This window comes from Rhopilema esculentum, chromosome 11 (genome assembly GCF_057945365.1).
Source record: "Rhopilema esculentum isolate cy_ngs chromosome 11, ASM5794536v1, whole genome shotgun sequence".
NCBI lineage: Eukaryota > Metazoa > Cnidaria > Scyphozoa > Rhizostomeae > Rhizostomatidae > Rhopilema > Rhopilema esculentum.
This window is the reverse complement of record NC_142825.1, coordinates 6257805-6270738: the sequence shown is the minus strand read 5'-3', so window position 1 is coordinate 6270738 and position 12934 is coordinate 6257805. Positions and strand designations below refer to the sequence as shown.

General features: G+C 36.0%; 1 protein-coding gene across 2 annotated transcripts in view; it reads right to left on the bottom strand.

The window, feature by feature from the left end:
* Positions 1-12934, bottom strand: part of LOC135693337 (E3 ubiquitin-protein ligase UBR4) — a 93121-nt gene that overhangs the window by 48917 nt on the left and 31270 nt on the right. For both annotated transcript variants that reach the window (XM_089111565.1, XM_065211781.2), the window contains exons 46-68: positions 12658-12795; positions 11991-12086; positions 11246-11317; positions 10735-10812; positions 10568-10615; positions 10363-10448; positions 10092-10161; positions 9389-9467; positions 8835-8990; positions 8342-8483; positions 7795-7939; positions 7393-7478; positions 6525-6612; positions 6027-6155; positions 5048-5112; positions 4834-4894; positions 4638-4709; positions 4096-4202; positions 3295-3433; positions 2619-2744; positions 1823-1963; positions 1091-1384; positions 526-708 (exon numbers count right to left, since the gene is read on the bottom strand). In XM_089111565.1, the coding sequence (XP_088967691.1) occupies positions 526-708; positions 1091-1384; positions 1823-1963; positions 2619-2744; positions 3295-3433; positions 4096-4202; positions 4638-4709; positions 4834-4894; positions 5048-5112; positions 6027-6155; positions 6525-6612; positions 7393-7478; positions 7795-7939; positions 8342-8483; positions 8835-8990; positions 9389-9467; positions 10092-10161; positions 10363-10448; positions 10568-10615; positions 10735-10812; positions 11246-11317; positions 11991-12086; positions 12658-12795 (2601 nt within the window). The remainder of the gene's footprint in view (positions 1-525; positions 709-1090; positions 1385-1822; positions 1964-2618; positions 2745-3294; positions 3434-4095; positions 4203-4637; positions 4710-4833; positions 4895-5047; positions 5113-6026; positions 6156-6524; positions 6613-7392; positions 7479-7794; positions 7940-8341; positions 8484-8834; positions 8991-9388; positions 9468-10091; positions 10162-10362; positions 10449-10567; positions 10616-10734; positions 10813-11245; positions 11318-11990; positions 12087-12657; positions 12796-12934) is intronic.

Here is a 12934-nt window from a genome sequence, read left to right as displayed (position 1 = left end):
GCTTCAGAAACGTTTGACAAATTAGGATCCTCATAAAATCAAAGCCTTTATTTTGACGGTATGCTAACAATCCTTGACAAACTGGTATTGACTGCTCTCCAAGTTTAATAGCTGTTCAAATACGTTAGTCTCATCTTCTGATGGTGGTTAGAGGGTGACACATTGCCTTTGATATATATTTGTGGGGATTTTTACATGTTGGGATTAAATGCAGAAGGGTATTTTTCTTTCTGTGATGCAACTGTGGGAAAAAAATGGGGCGTACGGAAGTACTTGAATCATAAATAAGTACGGAAGAACTTGAATCATAAGACAAAACATAAAAAAATTTCAACTCAAGAAGACTTAAAGTTAGAAAACAGGGGCTGCCCACTGGGAAATGTAAGGGCATAGTGGGGGTTTTCCGCACTGCTTTTTATGTTGAAAGGTCCCCCTGTCCTATATAAGCATACTAGACGTCATATGCTGAGACATTGGTGTGTCCATTACTGTAGATCACAATATGTAAAAAAACTTCATACGTACAGATATAACATTGGCAGCCTTTGATTCAAGGGACAACGACACTTGTCTCATAATCATCTGGTTCAATTCATTTGTCGCCATGAAATTCCCAGTTGTCATTAATATTATCAACTTCTGTGCAAGAGATGTAACTTGTGGTCTTTTGTGTTGCAAACTATGTTCAAGCAGCTCATGGAGAAGTCCCTAAAAGAAACAATCGCACATCGTCACGTGATACAGAAATACAGATACAAGTGGCTGGTGTTGTTGTCCTTTCAGTGCATCTGCAGAGCAGCTACCAGCATGGAATTTCAAATATACAATCAAGCACTGCATAAAAAACAATTTTTGCACATGACTGGCATGTTACAGGCGGCAAAAACAACTCATACGAGTTTTCCAAGCATACACGCATCTGTCCTTTGCTGTAACCTACATGATTTTAGCAGTTATTGATGGTCCGATTTTTGATTGGATGCGGTTAAATATTTCTTTAAGATATTAATAACTTCGAGACATTAAAAATAAACATCTAGATCTCCTTATATATAGCAACTTAACTTGGCTACTTGCTTAAAAACACTACCTGTGACAGCATCCAATTGTGGGATTCTTCAACTGTTGCAAAAGCCCTTAAAATCGTGAGACAATGCCCAACTGTGTACAAAGCACATCCGTAACATTTTCCCATCATATTAGCAGCAATTTCATCTTTCTGACGTTTCACTCCCTTTGATGACACAAGTGAATCCATAGGTGAGAACGGGGAGTCTCCTGTAGGGTCCGGAGAGGCACCTGGGCTTGTGGCCACTATTGTTGATAGGGCCTCTTGTTGTCTTTGATCATACGAAGATAGCTCCTTCCTAGTGGCTGTCACTTTCTACAGTCAAAATTTATGAAAGTTACTCTTAGTGCGAGAAAATAAACATCGTTTATAGTTCCTTGAAATATTAATGTAATCGATGGTGGGAACAGAAAATTAACTAAAGGTTGACAAATCAAAAGCAAAACCTTGCAAAGGTATTGGGTTGGAACGATCACAAACCCCCAAAATATGAAAGAATTTATATTTCCGACCTTGGTAGCATAAAATACTTGATCTAACACAGCAAGTTGGTTGAACCATGACTAACAAATGAGGGTTTGAAAATGATCAAAAGGTGCATAGTTTCTGCATTAAAATTGGTCAGGAAACTTAAATAAACGCTACCTCTTGTCTGAGGTTTTTGAAACAAAAAACAACTTTTGTTGTCATGATCAAGGTCATATTTCACTTCACGTCATTTGAAGCGTATCATAAATGATTTCTGTAGCGAACCTGAATTATTTTGCTCAGTTCCTCAAATGATGTTTTACAGTCGTTGCAGTATTTCTGCGCAATGCTTTGGATGTTCTTGTTGACAAGAGCTGCGCTAGATGCGGCAGCGCCACCGGGTGCTGCTGAGGAGGCGCTAACAGCCTGTAAACAAAGAAAAGTGCATGTCAATGTTTGTGTCTATGAGATGGCAACACTTAGAGGCCCTTTACATGAGACCCGAAATGAAACTCATGCTGGCACAAGTTTTTATGCCGGAACGAGTTTAATGTCGGGTGCTGGTCTGAGCTACTGTTCTAATACATGGCGTTGACCAAAATGCAACTCATGCCATGAGATGAAATGAAAGTGCCATGTAAACAGATCAGTTTTTCATGTCGGGGGAAATCAATGTCAAACTTCATACTATGATAATCATGTAATCACTTGAATATCGTGTAAAAAGCATTCGACAGTTTCATTTCAGGTCTTATGTAAAGGGCCTCTTGATGTTATAAAGAATCCTAAGGAATAAAGCATCTCAAAAATATATAAACTGTATATGAGTAAGGCAACAACAAAATATAAACTTCTTATGAATAAGGTACAAATAAAATTTTATCAAAGTGTAGTCGCTTAATTGATTGATGGTTGTAAGGCGAAATGAACAGGGATAAAATAGTCTGCCTTGTTACGAATCCAAAAATATTCACCCACCAGTCAACAACTTATTTAAATTTCAGTATTCATAATTAGGTCTATCATAATATATCTAAAAGTACATTATCAAAAGGAGTCTAAAAATGCTGAAATTGTTTACCTTAACCGATGTGCTACTTTCTTCTGAAACGCAGCGCAAAGATGTCTCAAGCGATTGTTTGTGGTTTGAAAGTTGCTGGTAGATTTTGTCAGCTGATTCCAAGAGTGTATTGACAGAATTCAAGGCCTAAAATTAAAATGTAACTTGTTTAGCTTGAGAAAGTGGACCCATTGTTACACAACAGGCAGATGACTAAAAGAGGTATGACTGACAAGGGTAAAGTACATCGATCAAAGAGCTTGTGACTGGTCGATATATCTGAACGATTTATGTATAAGGCATAATGCCGAAGGTCAAACTATGTTAGCCTAATATGTATTTCACAATAATTATAGTGTTTTATAGTGAACATGAACTGTACAGGAAAATTCAAATTTTGCTCTTTCTTTGATGAATTTTTAACTGGGATCATCCTGTTCAGTCATCACATTTTTATCAGGTCCTCAATGGTTTGGGATTTATAGCCAAACTAAAGTTTTTCAAGTTTCTATAATATTCGAGAGTCTTGTTTCCCCTGCATTTCGAAATGGAAATCAGTGTAACTACTATGCACTGGTTTAGATCCGTGTGGAAACCATAATTCTGACTCTATATCATTCTCAGTACTCACTTAAACACTCCACTAGAAAAGCATTAGTCTAGTCTAGATAGCAGGGAAAAACAAATCCAGCAATACCGATTGGCGTTCTGTTTCATCATTAACTGGCTCGACAGCACAGCATGGCCTCGTAACTAATGTATATTCAAACTTGGCGTATTTGCAGAAGCCACAAGATGTACACAAGAAAGGATCTCTCTCGTCATAATTTATTGCTCTAAAAGTTAAAAAATATGTACCATAAATAAAATGAAAAGTAGAATGTCGATGAGAATGAAGTTTGTATATATGTAAATAGATAACAAAATGTGAGAAAAAAAACAAGTTGTTACGTGTCTTGGGCACAGGAAATCTTCAGCTTTCAAGATAGACATACGAAACGAATTTGATTTACAATCTTAACATGAACATACACGTGTTATATCATAACTGATTTCAACTGAATTTACTTGTGAGAGCAACCTATCTGAGTCTAAACGTCTGACGTAACAAACCATGGTGACCCACGATATTAACAAATTGTTGCCTTTCAAAATACCATTCTCGGCAAAATCTTGATAAACTCGGAAAATTGTTAAAATACGATCCACCATTTTAAGAAATCCGGCTCTCTTACAATCCTTCCTATCTTTTGAACTTGAAAAGTTGATCCTATATCTGCAGAATGCTAACTACAAAAAGAGCATTTACAATAATCACATCCATTAAGGCTTTTTTGACATCAACATTTTTTAAATTCTTCAAAATTCAACATTTTTAAACGACTTTCCTTCTTTGAATCCAAGATCAAGACATTCTCAAATTACTTGATTATTTGAAAAACTACCATTACTTCCGAGACTTCAGCAAAAATTGTAATTATGAAAGAGATAAAAATACCTGCACTTGTGGCACTGGTAGACGTTTTCACCACAATTTCCACATACTCCAGGATTTGCTGGCACACTGGCACTGCATCTTGGGCATTGCAAAGACTCTGCTGAAAGCTGAAAAACAACAATGACGACCTTGGTTATATAGGCATTCGAATTGAGGAAGCTGGTTATAGGCATTTGGATCAGCATGAAGTTTTCTGGGCGTGACGTTTCGAACCTGTTCTTAAAAACCCTCAATTTTATAGTCATTTGAAATCAGCTATCACCGCCTGCTAGACAATTGTCAGTTTCATTTGAACAATACTGTGTCATCTTGAGTTTCAAAATTCAGTCAGTTTATAACAGTCTGATAAGAGGACTATGCGCGAGTTTAAGGTTGCATCTTAAACCCGTTTCCTTCTACAAACGAAACTATTGACGAAGAGTGTTCTATCTTGGTATACAGCACCAAATCATGTGCTTGGAATAAAGTGCAAATCCAGTAAAATGCAGATAGAATGTTGGTTAGCATTCGCTCAAGCAAACAAATACTGTATAAGGGCCTACCTGAATATTGTCATAGAAATCTGCATATTCAATCATAAGATTGTATGCAACGATCGGCAAAGTGAAATCGACCTAAAAGTACAGAACGAAGATGAAAAAAGGCTTGCCATATGGTTTTCCATTACACAATTTGCTTCAATGCCATGAAGGAGACGAATGAGGAGGACAAAGGAATGAGGATGGAAAAACACCTTACCTTCACATCAGTTTGCTCCGCTGTTAATGTTATTCTCTTTGCCCGTTGCCAGATGTTTTTCCTAATAGAACAGTTAAAATATTTATCAAAACCACCCTTTAACTATAAAAAGCTAATATGCATATACCCAATATGGATACTGTCTATTTACAAGCAAGGAATACCATTCGTTCACAATTGCTCAAGAAGCATTCAGAAAAAATGTCCAGCTTACTTGTTTTTTAGCTCCACCACTGATGGCACAGGCTTGTTGTTATAATAGATGTTGATTGTTTTCACCTTAAACAAAATAAAATTTTCAGTGTTCAGTATTCAAAGAAACAAATTATCTAGCTGAGATGATATCTCTTTAACAACAGTATTGAACAACGATAGTTGAACAACAGGATTTTATGTCAAAACAGTATAGACAATCAAGTGATATTAACTAGGAGAAAACTCTTTCTACAGCAGTTCAAGATAGGAATCTAACTGAGCAAAGTTCTGAGCAAACTCTGTCAAAATCCAAGTAAGCATTCTGGCCAGATAAAAGAGTACAGAAATGATGATGTCATAAGAATATATCTTCGGATTTCTTCAATTTTTACCACACAACCCATAAAAGCATTATGAAAAACCTTTAAAAGTGCAGAATGTGTTACAAATTGGCTAGGATATGGCCACATGAACACAGGCTCTTGCCCCATCAAACCTCTGTAAATTGATCTTGGTTCATAACTTTGTGAACCAGGCAAGAATAACAGAATCTGTTAGCAAACTTGAAATCGCTCATTGACCATATCTCACCCAATTTTGAACATATCTAACTGATTTTGCATATTGAGAAGTATTTTATGCCGTTCTTTCAGAATATGTAGTCAAAATTTAGAAATTTTTGATGACGTCAAATTTTTGAACTCTATATCAGGAAAACAGGGCAGCACAACGAAGGTCTCGCATTTTCTTCTTATTTACTTCAAGGCAGTTCCAGACTTCAAGGCAACTTTGAGGTTGATCATCTTATTGGGTATATGGTTTTGGCTTTAATGTGACCTTCGGCATTTTTAACTCGCATTTTTAACTCTTATCCAACTTGAATTTTTGGCAAATTGAAAATTCCGCAGCTTAAATGCCAACAGTTGGTTGGTTATAATAATTTAAATACTTCAAAATTCGAATCTCACAGTTCAAGAAATATGAAAAGCTATACTCACCATTTTTGCCCTCTTGATGTCTGATATGCGAAGTAACAGGCGGGAAATCGTGTAGTTAACATTGAGCTTGACTAGCTGGGCTGTTGTGGTGTATCGAATGTCAGATTTAATCGATGTCAGCTTTGTATGCTAGAAGCAAAAACATGGTTTAGTAAGCTGGTCTCACATATTTAGATCTGACACACCATATAGATATTTTAAAAAACTTGAAATAGTTCAGAGCCTTCTATAAGCAATTTTTCTGCCTTGCTTTATATCAAAGAACATTATCTAATGCTCAAAAGAGCAGCAAAATCATCGTTTTCGTAGGCTAATTAATTGCATTGTCGTAAATATTGAAATCAAACACAACTTAGACTGCCTTCAGCCTGGAAAGTCAAGCACGTCATATAGCTGTATCATAGAGATTCCAGTGGGTGCCAACAAAATACGTAACAATTCATGGAAGGGGAACTGTTTGGGTGACAGTGAGAATAAAGAGGACTAGTAGAGAAGTACCGCAAAAGGGATTTCTGGATTGTTGCAAACGATACAAGGATCGTTTTCCAAGTAGAATCCACCAACTTCCACGAGACTTTGCAGGCGCCTAAAACAAAATAGCCAACATGCTAATGCCGTACTCTGCCGGACATTAAAATCTACATTTACTTGGCAATAGCAAATGATTGGAAACAGACAAAGATATAAGTAATAAAAGATATTTCTCGATCAGTTGATACAAAACATATCAAGTATTGATAATCTGGCAAAACACGGCAAAAAATCTTTGATTTTAGTTTAGGAGGCGAACAAAGTTTCGATTCAGATTCTAATTTGATCTAATTCAACCTAATCGTGTAAAGTCATTTAAGATGCAATTTTAATGTAATAGCTTGAATTTAGTGGAATTTTTAGATACAAACAAAAGAGTTTTAAAGTGATGACGTCAAAAAATATGTTTTTAGAATTTTTGAATATGGGTCCTATAGCATGAAAGAGCATCATGAAATACCTCTAAATATGCAAACTCAGTCAAATGTTCTACGATTTGGCTGAGATATGGCCACATGTGTATTGGCTCTTTTTCCATCAAACCTCTCTATTTTGGTCTCTGTTCATAAATCGTTAGCAAACTTCAAATCTTTCAGTGGCAATATCTCAACTGCTTTTAGACGACACATTTGACTAATTTTGCATATTTGAAAGTATTTTATGGTGTTCTTTTATGTTATGTGGGAAAAATTCAAAAACTTTAAAAATAGGATTTGGTGACGTCACATTTTAGAACTCTATTGTTGGTGTAAGATTGGGTTGAGACAATTGTAAGCAATAGCTAAAAAAGTAGGCATAAGTAGCGTATAGGCATGATTTGTGTGAATTTACTTACTTATAAACACTGGCATTTGGATGGTTCATGAGCAAATTGTTCGAGAAAGACAACAGCGAGCAAATTGTTTTAGTGTAATGCTTCATCTAAAAACAAGCAACAAAATGTGATTTGATATTTAAAAAAGGAATGATGAAACGAATATATAGTTGAAGATTAAAAAAATGATAATGACAAAATATTGAAATACATGATGATGAAGCAAAAAGTATTTCGTCAAATTAAAAAATTTCGCGTCTTGGTAATTTTCAGAAAAGCATTTTCTTCTTATTGATCATCGCTATTTATATATTATCAATCAATGTTTAACCCTTAAATGCACGATTTCAAGAGGATCATGCCCGCCTTCCTTGTTGTCAGCAATTCTTACAAAGTTGATTACAAGATACGCAATAAACTCACTTTATCCTTAATTTCAGGAGTCTTGACAGTGAAGTAGCCAAGAAGATCGACAAACTGAGCAGCCTTGTGTCCAGAGAACGGCACGCACCTCCACAGCTGCCACATCAGCTCAACGAGGCGAACGCACTGATCAGATGATACGTTCCTTGAAGAAAGAGAACCGTTTCCCTTAATATACTGTATTGAACAAAACATTTTTTTGGGAAGTTGCTATTAATAATTGGGCCAGGGCCTGTGAGAAATGCAGAAAAAATGATAAGCATTTTGAAAAGAAATACTGAAAACTGGGTATCGAACCAATAACACATATTACGAGGCTCACTTAGCAGAGAACGGTCTTTTTTCCTCACAAAATATTGATAATATTCCTAAACTTTCACTCAGAGAGAGGAGAGTCACTACTTGCTGTAATTTCAGGCGTACAAATTTCATATCGAGAGGAAGAACCAGGGCACTGCTAAATAAGCACAGCTTTTCAGTGTCCTAAAAAATACCTTCGGGAGATAGGTAGCAATACCATACAGGTATTTTCTATCATGAGACCTACCTGAAGACTGTATACATCAGCTCGTGAGCCTTCCATCTCATGCTTGTTGAATTTGATTCAAGTAAAAAGAATTTGATGAAGTTTGAAAGCAACGAGCTGTAGCAACTTTCAAACAAAATACCAACAAGCTCCTTAACGTGACCTGAATAAAAAGAAAAAACAATTTAGAGGTAAATGGTAAAAAACCAGAAGAGCAGTAAATGTCTTCAAAGGCAAAAAGGATTTAAAGTTTAGAACAATTTACAAGTAATGGTTTTAAAACAGCTTATAGGGCTCAATGACGTCGAAAATACACTAATATTCAATATTTCAATATTTTCTAGCAGACTCTTAATAAATTAGCTTTTCTGGAGTCAAAGCCCATCAAATTATCAAATTATTAAATATTGGAACTGCGAGAATATGTCAACTACAGAAAAATTGAAGTGCATTTTAAGGCTCAAGATCTCTCAATAAAGCAAGACAAATGCAGTTTTTAAAATTCTGAGGTTACCCTTGTTTCCAGCCTTCTCTGGCCTATCCTCTACTTTGCTAGATGTAGATTTTTGCGATGAATTGCCAAGTGCTAAACCAATCAGTTGCAAGAACATACCAGAAACATGTTCAGAAGAGAGACGACAGCTGCCTTGCACCAAAAATGGCAGCACACCTAATAATAATAATAATAATTCGAATATTTATACAGGAATAAAAACACTTCAGCGAATGAACGCTGTTATCAATGTGTCCTGCCTGAATCGAAACATCAAGTCATTATTCAAATACTGAAAGAATTTTCAATGTTTTTAACTTTTATAAATTTTTGCCGTCGTCAATACAGCATTGCATCAATCTTCAAAGGTCCCTGGAGATTTTAGGAAATATTCACGGCAGAATGGCTGTACTGTAATTCATTGTGGCTTGAAAAAATCATTGCTGTTCTGATAAAATTTACAGCAACAATAATGTTAATATTTGCAAAATTTACTCACAAAACCGGAAATAGGCTTCATACAACAATCTTGCTAAAAATATAATTACTAGAAAAAAATGTGAAAAATAGAAAACCTTTTTCTTCTTTACAAAAAGCTTGCCAGTTATCAACACGTGCCATCGCAATATCGGCACATGCTTTGCAATTGTCTGCCTACAAAACACAATCAAACAGGAAGTGAAAAAGAGCATTCATTTTGTAGGTAAATCAGATTACTTTGTGTTGTGTTGTGTTGTGTTGTGTTGTGTTGTGTTGTGTTGTGTTGTGTTGTGTTGTGTTGTGTTGTGTTGTGTTGTGTTGTTTTTTGTTGTTTTGTGTTGCCTTGTATTGTGTTGTGTTGCGTTGTGCTGCGTTTTGTTTTGTAGTGTTGTACTACATGCAGCTTAAATACAAAAGCATTCAATTCAATTCGCGTAAGTCAGCAAATGTTCCTTCAGCAAACCGTTTTGAGTTGACAATGAGCACTGCAGCGAGTTTATGATTGAGAAAACGATTGAATACGTAACAATAGGTCTATTGTATAGTGCAACGAATGGTATTATAAATGGCCATAGAAATTCGACATAGAAATAGTCCCTCTAACCACCGTAGACTTTTAAAAAAACAAAAGAAGGCTGCACATCTTCCAGGCCTGGATTTCAACAAAACACGAGTTGCAGCAGCCGGCACAATGTCTTTTATTTACAAATATGTTTGGAGTCTGGTCCATGATATTAGTTATTGTATATGACACTTAGTTTCAAGAAATTTTTTTAATTGGGAAGTTAGTATGCATACCAGACGAACGGTGTCCTCATAAGTGAAACTTGCTTGTGCATCAGAAAGGCTTGATGGCTGGAGAATACTCCTACAGGGACAATAAAAATTCAAGCAGTTAAGCCTACTCAAGACAAAAGTGATCTGCACTTAACATTTCATTGTTATTTTATCGTGTATTACAATAAAAGACTGGTTTGTAAAACCTGTCTCTTTAACGTTTCGAGATGCATCATCATTTCAACCTCTATATTGTATTTTGCAAAAAAGCATAGGCAATCTGTAGACTTACCGTATGTTGCTAACGTGAGACTTCAATGTGTGTACGTCCTTTACTCGCCTGTATTTCTCCTTTGAGCCACAGAGAGCCAAAAGCAGCTAGAAACATAAATGAAGAGATTCAGAAGGTTAAAATAACAAAAACTGAGAAGTTTCGACGCTTGCTATAGGCGCCTTTTCATGCAATGAATGGAAGCGAATTTTTCTCGACTACAAACCTTTCTCACGTGTCTTTTTATGAAAGGTGTTTCGTTTGCCATCATGTACTGCAAGGAAATAAAGTCAATCAATTTTTCGCTTATCTAATATCAAATGAAAAGAAATGCAACCAAAAGATGCAACAAGAAGTCATCGATCAATTGAAGTAAGTTGCATAGACATATACCTCACAGAGACAATGAATCCATTGCTTATCAAACGGTCCTGTCTCCAGGTCACTTAGATTTTCCAATCTTTTCCAAATCTAAAAGAAGGGACAATGGTGATAATAATATTCTTAAAGCCATAGAGGAAGACTTGTCAACTTTAAAATAAAAACAGACTCCCGTATCTTTCTACGTCTAATAACTTTGTTCCACTGGAGCGTATATGTTAGTATGATGGTCAATTCCATTCACATAATAGTACTGATCAGATCTTTGTAAGAAACTGAATAATCCCCCCCCCCCTCCCACAAAGTTTTCATGCTTTAGGGTGTCAGAAAAATCCCAAGTTAGTATGCATACGAGACAAACATCCAGATGCATGCCGGGTATTGGAAAACTGAAAAGCCAGTCAATCTTTATCAGCATGATACAAAATGAGAGGGAAGTATAGGAGGGGTATCAAATGATTAAAATATTTGAATAAAGATAAAAAGCAACAAGAAGATACAAATTCATTGAACCAAAAAATACCTGATATGGCATCCTAAGCACCATCTCAGTAACCAATTGTGGAAATGCTTCAAATAAATCGTTGGCATGACTCTGGGAAAACAAAAAAAATCCAGCTTTACGTGAATTATAATCAGCAAAAAGAATCAACTGCCTCACAATTCGAATACAGGACATACGAATATTCGTATGGAGAACAATTGAATATAGAAAAAAGTAGTGTCAATAGTATAGTGTGTTAGAATCCGTGGTCAATCGATGATTCCTTACCAGAGCTACCAGCGGTGGTGACTATTGGACAGAACAGCAAGTGCTTAATCAAAAGCAAGCATTCCTAAGCACACAGATACCGTAATTGTATTGTTTGCTGGCTAGCTTCTGAAGGTAGTTTTAGGACACTGAAAAGCTTTTTGCTTATCGAGCAGTGTCCTGGAACTTCTTTTCGATGTGACCACACCTCGTGATTCCTATGCCTGGAACTACAGAGAGCTGGCGACTCTCCTCCCTCTGAGTAAAAGTTGAGTTTGAATGTGCTGAATTATTTTGCGAGCAGAAAGATCTTTCATTGCAAAGCAAGCTCATATCCTGCTAAGTAAGTTTGATCATGTCAGGGACTAGAACCACGGACTCTTGGGTCTGTGTCAGCGACTCTAACCACTAAGCCATCCTCGCACCTTTTTACAGATAGCGTCTTAATCACACAGTTATTTTTCCATTTAATTCAAAGAAATTCCATCAAAGCACATGGCAAATCTGATCAATTTACCTTGACGTATTGTTTCAAGAAAAAAGGTGACATGTCTGGTGGATTTTGGTATGGTTTGACTTTCAGTAGAACCTCGTCTTCATCAGATGCCTCTGTCTGATGAACAGAAAAATTAGAAATTATTAGTTAATATTAGTGTTACTTTGTATTGCTGAAAGGCAGCTGAAAATGTAAGCTATTGAGGTTGGTATATCGGTACGTTATACGCAAAGAATTAAAAGCCCGAACGACCGAAAAGTTAATGAAAAACAGACGTGTTCGAAAACACCTAAGTGAAAAGGGGGAGTTGCTTGCCCAATGATCTTAAACTTGTCGTGAATCTTCGCAATCTGGATTCTAGCATTGTTCTACAATATCATTGCACATATGTATCCTCTTTTGGAACAATTTCGAAATTTTGGAGTACACAAGTAATTACATATTAATCGTTCACTTTTAGCACAAAGTATAAATTGAACATCAAAAAGTTTCTCCTGAAACCCAGTATAAATCCACATTTCATGTCCTTCAGATGAGAGGATTATCCATGAGTCACAAAGGATAAATATAGTTCTAGTTAACCAAGCCATGTCTTGAACCATTAAAAAATTCAAAAATTATTGAGAAAAAAAGTAAATCTTTTACTTCTGGCTAGTGCTAACAAGAGCAATAAGAATGCATTAGCTACCTTTACATCTGTTTTCAGTTCTCTCCAGTGAGGAAGAAGACTTTCAAGTAGCTGCAGACAGTAACCCACAATTCCCTTCTCTGCAAGAATCTTTGCAACAGTTTTTCCTGGTTTTGCCTTAATTCGAGCTTCACTTGACTATAAAAACAGGATGTATACAACAATTAGGGAATACAGCAGACAACAGTTCATAAAATGCAAACTGACGGAATGTTTCTGATTCAACAACAAATTGACATTCACTAGATTCGATTCAGCTGACGTTTGTTATCATTTG